Source organism: Eptesicus fuscus, chromosome 4, assembly GCF_027574615.1.
Source record: "Eptesicus fuscus isolate TK198812 chromosome 4, DD_ASM_mEF_20220401, whole genome shotgun sequence".
Classification (NCBI taxonomy): domain Eukaryota; kingdom Metazoa; phylum Chordata; class Mammalia; order Chiroptera; family Vespertilionidae; genus Eptesicus; species Eptesicus fuscus.
This window is the reverse complement of record NC_072476.1, coordinates 46568134-46580396: the sequence shown is the minus strand read 5'-3', so window position 1 is coordinate 46580396 and position 12263 is coordinate 46568134. Positions and strand designations below refer to the sequence as shown.

General features: G+C 44.8%; 1 protein-coding gene across 1 annotated transcript in view; it reads right to left on the bottom strand.

Moving 5' to 3' along the window:
* MCC (MCC regulator of WNT signaling pathway) overlaps nt 1-8778 on the bottom strand; it is a 243731-nt gene extending 234953 nt beyond the window's left edge. Inside the window, exon 1 of the mRNA XM_008144469.3 lies at nt 8559-8778. Within this exon, the coding sequence (XP_008142691.2) occupies nt 8559-8615 (57 nt within the window). The 5' untranslated portion in view covers nt 8616-8778. The remainder of the gene's footprint in view (nt 1-8558) is intronic.
* Nucleotides 8779-12263: the final 3485 nt, after the last annotated feature.

Sequence of the window (12263 nt, the reverse complement as noted above, 5' to 3'; positions counted from 1 at the left end):
CATTCCTGGCCGATGTCCATGCCACTCAGTTCTTTAAACCATTCCTTTTAAGGGGGGGAAAATAAACTCAAAATATGCTGAATATGTCAAAAACATAATTATAGTTTATTTTTACGGACTATAACAATTATTTCTGATAGGAGAGAATGACACAATTTGAAAGTTTGGGAATATGCATAGACTTGAAGGAAGTGGAGCAAAAGGGGAAGCATTTTATGACTGATCACGCTAGCCTCTTCTGAAAATACTTTCTTTAATAGGCTTTTGGGACAAAGCCTTCCAAGACTTTTCTTTGCTAATTCCTCCTCTTCTTGACATCTCTCCTACACTGCCCCACAATAAAAAAAAAAAAAGTATACAGATTTTAAAAATTCAGGTTATGTTCAAAACACTCCAGAGAAATCCTGATTCTTTTCCACAGCTAATGAGGCTGTAGGTGATGTAGGCAGATCTGTTTTCTCAGACCGTTTCTTTTTGTTTCCCTTGTTTGCTATACTCCCAGCCACATCACCTTTGCACCTTGGCCCTGTTCTTCCCTCTGCCTGAAATGACCACCCCCTATCTTTGTGTGGCTCTACCCCTCATTTCATTCAGATCTAAAATCACAGATTCCTGCAGGCAGGTCTTCCCTGATCACTGTAATAGCATCCCTCTCTCCTTCAGTCCCTGTGGGATTTTCTCTCTCAAGCATGTATCACCACTGGACATACATCTCATCTGTCTCCTCCTAGAATGTAAGATCCATTAGAACAGGGACTACATCAGTTTCGCTTGTGTCTGTATCCCCAGACCTAAGAACAGCACCTGGCATATAGAAGGCACACAATATTTGTTGAATAAACAAATTGGCAACAGAGAGTTAGTTACAGTAATAATGACCAAACTAAATTCCCTCAATGTGCACTTTAACAAAAATGTGAAGTGGTCAATCATCAGTCAGTTTCTGACATGGAAACTGGGTTTTGGTCCAAACAAGTAACTCTGAAGTTTGTTGATGCCCTACTATGCACATATTGACAAGGTGCTGGCAATACAGTGATGGGCTTTGTTCTGTCCCTGCCTGGAGATCATTACTGTCCGTTCTGAACACAGATGAAAGAAAGAACAACTAACTTGGGAGGACGAAGGGGCCCAGGCAGGAGCAAGTATTCATACGTGTGCCACATAGTCTATGGACAAGTCCATACAACCCATAGGAAACAGGGGCAAGCAATTACTCCCACTCTTACCATGAAGCCACCCAGAGGACTCCACTGCTCTCCTAATTGCCAGGCAATCTTCTTCCATGTTGGCATTCTTCCGTTGACAACTGCCTCATTATTATTCCTCACAATCCAGCTGGAGCCCTTAGCTGGCATGCATGCACACACAGAGGCTTCGGGAGACTTTCTGCTCTCAGGTAACCAAACACTAAAGCCTTGGGCATAAGATGCATTTCCACCTCTGGCCCCAAATGTCCCATCATACATTCCAAGCACTGATCACACCTCATGACTCAAATTATCTGCTTCAAAACATCCTACCAATCAAAGCATCAAGTAGCTTTGGTTGCTCAGTTACAAAGTTAACAAACCTAAACCTATAGTTTGGGTTTTTGTGTGTGTTTTGTTGTTGTTTGTTTTTTGGTATGGCAGTAGCAGCAACAGCTGCTAATTCTGGATTTCCCCCTTCCCCCCAAATTTCTCAAGATTCAATCTCTTTGCTTCCCCTTAGCCCCCACAAAGTTTCTCAAGGTTTAATCTCTTTGCTGAGTATAAGAAATATTTTGAAAATTTTGCATATATAAATTGCTTTACAACCTCAGTCACTCCTTACGATAATGCAGACCTCCCCAAAGATGTCCTCTTTCGCATATGTACTAATTTTGGCTATTTTGGTTCAGCAAGAAAAAAAAAGAACATTTGCTAGAAAAAGAGGATAGCTCTGTGCTCCCAGAAAATATTTACTCTATAAATTGAACTCTTTATCTGAATCCATGTTACTCTGTTTCCTTCAAGAGTGAAAGATACCACTGCTAGGAATCTGGCTATGGTTAGGGAGAGGGAGAGTTCAAGAAAATAATTGCATATAATTTATCTCTGCCATGACATCCCCTTGCTGATGTTAAAAAAAAAAATCCATGTTATAACTATTATCTATCAATCTTCTGAGTCTTTTTTGGCTTGTCTGATTCTGTAATCTCACCAACACAAACCTCTTTCCCTGAATCTAGAGATTACTTAAAATGTAATCTTGGTTTTCTGAAATTTGATTCCAGTGATCAAAAACTAAACTTGCAATCTTTGCTCATCAACAACTTCTTAATTGTGCTCCAAGTGCAGGTTTTACCTTCCAGTTGCAGTCTGACTTCCGAAGACGCCATCCACGTGACTTGCATTCAATAAATCAGCTTCAGGCAGCTATTAAACCGCACCTTTGAGCTTACCGTCTCATACCCTCCTCTAGACAGGTGCCCCCACTTAAAGTTCTGGCACCTCAAATCTGCTAGCCACAGTCCTACCTGCTCTTAATATGAAAGTCTTGGAATTAATTTTAAAACTTCCTGATTGGACAAAGCACTTCCTCAGAATCTCTTTGCTTTGGGGCCTGTGGCCATCTCAGTCCAGATCAGCAGCTGGTCTCTGACTAACCTCTTCTCACACCACACTTCTCCTTTCTCTTGTCCCTTTGACTACCACCTGGTTCCAGACACTCATCTACTTCCCCTTGCAGCTGGGCTTGACGCAGGGTCTCACTGTCATGTCCTCCGTGCTTCCTCAGGACCTGGTTTCCAGCTGCTGCCTTGCCATTTACCCCAGCTGACTGCCAATTTCATTGGGTTCCCTGGCTTTCTTCACCAACCCCAGCACTCTACAACCCACAGTGACTGAGCCAACTGCAGGGGTGGGAGAACCCTAATTCTTGTGACAAAGGAAACCTTCTCCTTCTGCACCTTAAATATCGTAGCATTAATCCCTCAGACGCCCCTGAAAGCACACCCTGTGGGACGGAGGTCTCGGTGCCCCTATGACCCTTGCAAATCTGCTTTTAGGGCTCTGCAATGCCTAGAATTTCTCAGCCACTTGAAAGTGACCATATCTTTTTAATCATATCCATTGCGTTTTTATAAAAAACATTTCTCTGGGTATTGAATAGAGATACAATACAAGTCAAGTCAAACAGGCTTATTAAATAGAATACTCTCTCCTAGGAACATGTGATCAAAAGCTCAGAATAGAAACCGATGAAAGAAACCCTGTACAAATGGTTGACCTGGGCTCAACTCCCAACTCCACCATTTACAATCTGTATAATCTTGGTAAGTTTTTCACCTCTTTATGCATCAACTTCTGTACCTGTAACATGGGCATAACAGAATGTGCCTCATAGGGTTTTTTGACGATGAAGTATGTTAATGCCTGGGAAATGCTCAGAAAGTGTTAGCTATTACAGAATTAATAGTAAAAGACAAAACAACGAAGACTACTGCCAAACATCGGGACTTAAGAGACCACTGTTTTAGGCACGATTCTGTCAGTTTGTGGCCTCTGGAGTGGATTAAAAATGGTTGCAAATTCTTTGTCACATCCCCCTTGGACAGGTGAGATCTATTTATTCACCCTTTGACTCTGGGCTAAGCACATAGCTGTTCTGACCAGTAGAGCACATAGAAGTGACCTGGTGCCCGTTTCAGTCCTACATTTTAAAAGAACCTTCAGCTTCCACCTCCTGCTTCTTGGAACCCAGCTGCCACAGGGAGAAGAAATCCAAGCAGCCACATGGGCAGGCCCACTTCCAAGAGCACTGAGGTGATCTCCAGCCTACAGCTAGCACTGATTTGCCAGCCATCTGATTAAGCCAGTTTGGAAGCGGATCTTCCAGTTGCAGTCACAGGTCTTTCCCCTTGAACTCTGCCCAAATTGCAAAATCAGGAGCAAATAAGATTGTCATTTGAAGTCTCTAAGTTTGAGGGCAGTTTGTTACACAGCCCAAGAGCCTCTTAAATCAATTCTTCAAATTCTATATTTATAAAAAAAGGAAAGAGAGAGAAGAGGCAAGGTGTTCATTCATCGAATATTCCTACAACTCCTACTATGTGCAGGACTCTGACAGGTCTTAATACTGCCCTTCTGGTGCTTATCATCTGTGGCTAAGACAGACATTAACCACCTCACTACAATGAAGTGGGATTCTATAGAAACAGAGGAGGGTGAGGAAGTATAATGGGGAGTGGGAATACTAGGCGATCTCACAGGCCCTTCTGACTCTGATTCTGTGTAACTTGACTAAAAAGAGTAAGTACATCTATGAGATGGCCACTTAGAGATAGTCATACGAGATAATCTATCTAGAGAGCAATTTTCTCCCATATAATCTACTTCTTAATTAGAGTATCAGTGCAGATGTGGGGTTTCAGTAGCTACCCAACAAGTAAATGGTGAAAGCAGGGAGTTCCCTCTATAGCCTATATTCAGGAGTGGAATAATCTTAGGAAAGAAGTTTTGAATAATGTGATGAGGAGAGAGTTAGGGAAATACAATTTCCAGGGCAACTAAGGTTTCAAAATAAATTGTGATGGGAGAATTTTACCTATTCATTGTTTAATATTTCAAAGACAAAAATGTAAGTTAATTGCTTCGAACAAAGTATTCTTTGCATTAGAAAATAATTTTTTTCATTCCCAGTGGTTTTCATGATTGCCAGAAAAGAACTCTTCCCCCCCCCCACCCGCCTCAGGAATTTAAAGAATGTTTTGCTCATTGTGATTTTCAAGATAACTAAGAACAATATAAGAACGCTTACAAAATAAATCCAAAATATCAGAACAATAACAATGATTTCCATTTCAACATTAAATTCATATTTCATGCAGCAATATCATAGGAGCTTTTCTGTTGAGATCTTGCCATTCAGTTAAATCTGTGAAAACCTTGAAAATCTCCTTCTTGACTTAGAAGAACAAACTCTTAAAGATAACTCTTTATTTTGCTACATAAAGAGAGAGCTGCCTATTAGACAAGCAGATCGGGTGGACAGGTATTCTGTAAAGATGAGTAAATTCAAGTCGTACTCTGATAATGCTGCACAAGACTTCTTCCCAAAGTCTGAATTACTCCAAGGACCAAGAGATGTGGTTGTGAAACTGGTCTCACAGGTTTTACCAAGTTAAACAGAATTAACTGCCAACTGAAAACCCACGGAGTTGAGGAAGGAGATTTAAGAGCCTTCCTTGACAAGGTTTGGGAGAATTTAATCTAATGCTGCTGGCAGTGTGTCCAGTCAGCTTCTTGATCTTGGAGGAAGACTGAAAGCCAACCACTTAATTTTCTAAGTACTTTCGATTTGGCTGATATTAAAGCCCTTCCTTAACCTTCCATTAGAAAAAGAAAAACATCATTTGAGTCTTTGATAGGGACAGCTAATAGCTAAGAAAAGAAAAGAAAAAAAGAATAGCCAATTCATGCTTCTCAAATTTTCCTTTTGAATACCTTTGTTAATGCTAATGACTAGTTTGTTTTGGTTCAAGTGTTCAGACTTGACATAAGCCATTTGTGGTCATGGATAAATAAAAATGCACTGAATGACCATAGGTAGAGGACATTTTACTCTCTCCTATAATCACCTCACAGGATCTTAAACAGCTATTGTTCAAACTAAAGACACAACAGGAACACATTCATGAATTTCCTGTTTTCCAGCATCTTAAAGTTCTCACACATGCAAAACACCTCATGCCCAACACCCAGCCCCCTCAGTCTCCTCTAGTATCCCTCACCCCCAATCTCTCCTGCCTCTCTGGTAAGGAGGCTTTCCTGGAGCAGGGCAGGCAGAGGTCAGCCCCTCAATTGTTGACCAAAGCTTGCTGCTCTGGTGAAGATCCAGCAGATTACAACTAGCAATGGATTCAAGTCACTTCCCTTGTTTAGGATGTTATGAAGTCAGTGTCAACACTGTCAAAAAGTCAGTGACTCCTATGGCTAGAGGACCCTTGCACAAGGGATAAGCTCACAAGTCAACGCCAACGAGAGAGGCCTCTTGTTTCAGAATAATGCTGAGCCCTTTGAGTTTTTCCTGCCCCTGAAATGCCTGATGAACATCAGGCTGAATCTGACCCCATGGTGACCTCCAGGCAGTGTAGAGACTCCTGGGCAATAAGAGATATGGCATTAAAGGGGCCCCTCAGGGGACTCTAAATGACCTTAGTAGCTCTGCTTCCAGATGAGGAGGAGCCAACCATCAAAAAAGGATGAGGACTTTGCCCCCCACCCCCCAAGATGTTAAAGCAAAACCAGTGTTTAAGAGAAAAATTATGGTAAAAAGAAGAAACTCTCCTTTACACCAAAGAGAAGAGATTGTGAAACAAGGGTAAAGTGAGAAATACAAATGAACTGTATTAGAATCTTCCTGGGTCCATATCATTACTGATCTATAGATATTACAGAACATGGGACTACTGCCCATGACATTTAGAGTCCATAAGGTATGAACCTCCCCCGCCCCCCCCCACCCCCCCCCCCCCGACGCCACACACACACCTTTACAATCTGTTGCAACTATTTAAATCTGCAGGGAAACTAGGATTGGGGGATGGAGGAGCAACTAAGTCACTGAGCCTAAAAAGAAGGCTCTAAAGAAGGCAAGCAATGAATGAGCAGACACTGAGAAAAAGGAAAGAAAATTTGGTAAAGGATATGGTTGGGGCAGAAACTTGTTTATTGCCTTAGGGACAAAACTATGTCTTGAAATGCTGAAATATTGCTCCAACTAATGCAGAGGTCACAGAGCGCCCTCCCGGCTTACCTTTGGCCACAGGTTTTCTAAGGAGTGCAAAACGAGGCACGGGAGACACAGGATGGAGAGTGTTACCTCCCACCTGGGTTTTATAGATACTCAGTTCCTCTAATGTACTCCCTGACCCTGCCAATACTATTAAAGCCAACCCAGGCCTCCTCTCTCTTGCTGATTCATTTTGAAACAGAGGTAATTGAACAGCACGTTTCAGCTGAAAGTGTGAAAGCTGCCAGGTAGAAATAAACAATGTGGAAGGCCTGGCCAAGACTCTCTGCAAGAAGTATGCCTTTAGTTTTTTAGTTTTTAAATGACCTTAGTAGATTAAGTCAAAGGCTTCTCCTTAAACAGTGTTAGTAACGGAGCAGGACCTGGGTTCTTTTCAGATCTGAAACCTCCCCCTGCATTTAAAATTGGCAAAAGCCACTTAGGTCTTCAGGCCTTTCCCTCAGCCTCCCAGTTTTAAATTAAGCCCTACCCTTTGCATCTCCCGTCTTCTTCATCACAAGGGAAAGCAGAGGGGTTAGGAAATGCCTCTACTCATTGGACCAACACCTCAAAATGCTATTCCAAACCCCAGCAGGCACAGCACACCAGTAAGACACTTAGAGGGCCAGGCTGGGGTGCTGGACACCAGCCCCAGGCCTAATGGGGTTTCCCGCGTACATCCCCTTCCTTCCCCCATCCCCAGCCCTCTCCCCAAGTGAAGACTTGAGCCTTTCATTTTCCCTTCACGGTACGTAATCTGACATCACTTCTATCTGCCTTCCGGCTGTTTTTACACGGGCCTTCACCCCGCCCCCCGCCCCCCTTTTCCTTTCTTCAGCCATACTGAAGAAGCACAGACTATTTATTCTACTTTTGCTCCCAGAAATGGCTCAGGGATGGCGCTAGGAGGAAATCCTACAGCCATCAAGCCTCCCGCTGTAGACACCGTCTCAGACTTTCTTCTGAGCTCCCAGTTCTGTAGGTTTCCTATCACTACTTTTCAGGTATTCAAAACCTTGAAGGGGGTGAGGGGGTGTCCCAGGCATCCCTAAAGTCATCAAAAAGGTGGCTTTGGGCATCTTACCGTTCCCATATTTGCACGCCGTTTGATGTAGCCTTTAATTTCAAAGCAAGGTCTCAAACACTCAAGTGGATATGTTACTGTAAGAGCCAGGAATTGCAAATGCTCTTGCCTCCAAGACTCAGGAGTCCAGTCCCGGGCAGGAAACAAAGTTCTAAGCGGCTTTGATGTGCTTCCTCCCCACGCCCCTCCCCAGCGCGGTCCTTCATCTCCGCCGCGCTAAGACCACCTTTGCCCGAATGTACCCAAACGCATCACACGTGGGAGCCAAGTGGTCGATTGCATAACCCAAGGAGTTCCCCGGCCCCGCCAAATTAGTTACCGGTGGCTCAAGCTCGGCTGGGGTCCCCGTGTATTTTGTGAATACGAAAAGGAGTGTTGTACATAAACGGGGGGACGTGTGTGGGAAGGGACGGGGGACCCAGACCGCGGAGAGTCAACACGCCTTGGCGGGTGGTGAGAGCTTGTTTCTTCTTTAAGCCGCTCGTTTCAGACTGAAACATCAAGCCAGTTCAGGTCATTTCCTGAGTAACACTACAAGTTCAAACAAGATCCAGAAAAATCTATTAATCTGTAATTGCGCTGCCTCCAGACAGGGAGTGCGAGGCGGGTGCGGGATAGGGCTGGGGGAGATTAAGAAGCGGGGGGCGGGGGGGAGTGGGGGGGGGGCGAAAAGCCACTGCCTAGGAAACCAGAGCTCCCGACCTCAGCTGTTCCTTACCTCGCTCAGCTCCGCCGAGGAGTCGTTTCCGTATTTCAAGGCAACTCCAGAATTCATGTCTGCACTTTTCAGAGCCGAGCTCCTCCTCCAGGTCTCGGAGCCGTGAGTTAGGCTGTAACAGGCTCGATATCCACGGCTTGGTCCCTTCGGGCAGATCTTAAGTCTAGACAGCCATTTTCACCCAGGACAGTGGTGCAGTCCTAACGCAGGGTGCCAACACTCCGAAGAGGAGCAGAGCCGGCTGGCGACTCACGGGCGAGGCGGCATTGCTGCAGGAGGCTGGGTGGCGTGGCGCGCTCGCAGCTGCTGCAGCGGCCGAGCCGGCGCGGGGACCCGCCCGCGCGCGCCCACCGCCGGGTCCCGGGGCAGTGCCACCCTCGGCCGCCTCACCACTCCTGCGGTGTCTCGCCGACCCCCATGGCCAGGCTGGCGGGCACCTCCCAGCAAGAAGACCCTGCGCCCTAGAGGGGCTTCGTCGAGCTCCCGGACACAGCCGGGCGGCGGGGCGAGGAAGATCCGCTCCTCGGGTTCCGGGGAAGGAAAGAAAGCTCAGGAGAGCCCGAGCGGAGCTGCGCTTCACGCCGAAGTTTCCCGTTTGAATCGTCTGGAGTTGTAAGTGGTTTCTGATTGAACACAGCTGTCTAGCTGCTGGCTACGGGGCGCGCGGAGGAGGCGGGGCCAGGAAGAGAAAAGGGGTGGGCGGGGGGGGGGGAGGGGGGAGCCCACGGGAGGAGAGCTCTCTAGGACCCAAGTGATTCCAGGACCCACGTCCAGGAGGGAGGAGAGAAACAGGGAGAGACACCTGAGTAATTGTGCAGAAAAAAAAAAATAAAAACAAAACAAAACACCTTCCCTCCTGGAAGCCGCTTGGCACGATTCAATAACGTCAAGACACATCTGAACACCGTACATCAGGCCACGCTGTGCACTTCGCACGGCACATTAAGATTTCACAAGAGGGCAGGGCGGTTATTTTCCCTCAGCAGCCTAAAGTCAACACGGAGGGTGTAAATTCACCGTCCGGCTCCCTCTGTCGCTGCGGGCAGGTTACATTTTCTGCACGTCCATAGTAAAGATCAAGATGCCCCATCCCCTTGAAAGATGTAAGACCGGCTCAAATAACCTTTCGTCCCCAACTCCCAGACCGTCCTTAAATATATTACATTCCCATCCTCTTCAACCCCCAGACCTTCCTTTAAAGTCTTACCGCGCATCTGAGCAGAGCTCGATTTGTATTTCTGGGGTTTGGAGCATGAATCAGAAAAGATTTAAGGGCTGTTATAGCCAGTGAACTCCTGGAGTCAGAGCTTCCCTTCAGCCTTGAGTTAAAAAACAAGGCGGGGAGGGGATTTTCTCTCCATAAAGGTTCAAGTCCCACTGAACTTGAGATGCACTGAAACGTGTCTGATCCTTTAAAACAGCAGGTCTTCGGGATTAACCGTCTCTTTCTACACAATGGGAACAAACTGTCTCCAACCCCAATGACAGACCTTGGCATTTCCTGAAGCCTTCTATGAAAAAGCCATTGTATTGTACATTTGCAAGGTCTTTTTTTTTTTCTTTCCCTAAACAGAATGTTTATTTTGCTTTGTAAGAAGGAGCAAAGAGTTTTGCATTTGCATATAACTTCTTGCCCATCTGCCTTCCTGTTGAGTTCATTCACTGCCTGACTGGAGACACTACTGGGATGAAGAAGAGTTTGCTGCTTCTTTGGAACCCTGAGCCCTACCTTCTGGGGCAGTGCCAGACTACAGCACATTGGGAGACATTCTTTTGCAGGGGGAAGGGTTGGGAAGCCACATTATTTTACTTATTTATTCATTCAAACTTGTTGAGAACTGTCTGGGTGCTTGAAGTTGGAGATGGTGAAAGAATATCTATATATGTAAAAGGGTAACAGGCAAAGTGTCCCCATGGGAGTTCGACCGGGAGTTCTATCGCTCGCTATGATGTGTGCTGACCAACAGGGGGCGGCGTGGAATGAAGGAAGGCCCCAGCCAGCAGCCGGAAGGCCCTGATCGTCCCTGATCACTGGCAAGGACTAGGGACCCTACCCGTGCAAGAATTTTGTGCACCAGGCCTCTGGTAAAAATATAAAGAAGATCCAAGCACTAACCTTGTCCATACTGTTTATAGTCTCATAAAACTTACCATATTTTTCCATGTACAAGAAACCCCCATGTATAAGATGCCCCCCACTTTTCCAACCCCAAATTAAGAAATCAATATTTTAAACATTTTGCTGGTTTTCATCTTAAGGCCTTCTTCTTTTTTGGCATCTCCTGTTTTCTCCACTGTCTGATTAAACACTCAGTGGGAGGAGGTCCAAATTGTCTCTCTGCAGCTCCATTTCCATGCTCTTTTGCATAGCTGATTATATTCAGTTTGAATTTTGCAGAGTAAGACAATTGCTTACCGGTATTTATCTTTTTATTTTTTGACATCTTTCTGGGCTCAGAATGCTCCCGTCCCTGTTGCAACTGCACAGTCTCCACCTCCACCTCCAATTACCGCGTCAGCTGAGGTCAATAACAGTAAGGCTCATGATTGGAGGAAGCCTGTTTGACAAGGTATGGGCAGCTATGTAACCGTGCGGCTTCCTCCTTGGCTGACATCTGTGTATAAGACACCCCTCGATTTTCAGTCTGATGATTTTAGAAAAAAATAGCGTCTTATACATGGAAAAATATGGTAAATAAAGACCTGTCTGTTGTGGCTAAATGGTTAGCATGTCAGCCCTAGCACTGAAGGTTTGCAGATTCAATTCTGGCCCCAGATGGGCGAGTATGGGTAGAAACTAATTAATGCCTCTCCCCCCCTCTCTCTCTCTCTCTCTCTCTCTCTCTCTCTCTCCCTCTCCCTTCTTCCCTCTTTCCTCCCTGCCTTCCATTATCTCTAAAAAATAAAAATAAAAAATCAATGGAAAAAAGATCCTCTGGTTGAGGATTAACACATACACATACAAAAAGTAAATAAAAATGGAAATTCTAGACAGAAAATGATACTTGCTATAAATGCAGTACAAATGAAGACCTACTGCAATTCAGAAAAGGAAGTAGGATTTTGGCTGAACTGGGCTGGAGAAGAGTCTGTAAAGGAATCTTAGGAGAGGCAGCATGTGAGATGATCTTTGAAGAATGGCTGAACCCAGCAGAAATGGGGAGTAAGAACAAGGTATATCCGCCAGTGGGACAGTGTGAGAGAAAGTGTGGATGGAGACGGGAATGTGCAAAACATGTGTGGGGACATTCCATTCTGGGATGGAACCTTGATGAGATGAGTGAGTTGAAGCCAGATCATGCACAGTTTTGAGTGTGAGGCTGAAGAAATGGGACTTCTGATAAGCAATGGAGAGCCACTAAATGTTTTTGAGCACAGAAATAACAGGATCAGAACTGTGCTTTTATACTTTCCAGGGAATCTGTATCACACTCATGAGTAACTAACATGAATTCAAATAGACTAGTGCTGAGAGTTTAAAAAAACATATTTTAAAAGAAAGTATTTAAGGTGTATTAAGAAACATTTTCATACTAGATGGCCACTAAAACCAAGCAGACGACTTAATCTGATATTCAACAAAAAGAAAAGTGATCTGCTCCAAAAAGTGGAGGAAAAACTAGCAATGTTAAATTATTAAGAAGCAATATGTCTGTAGATTTTGCTTTATGAGCAATATATGGCATTTTTTAAGAGTAATATTAA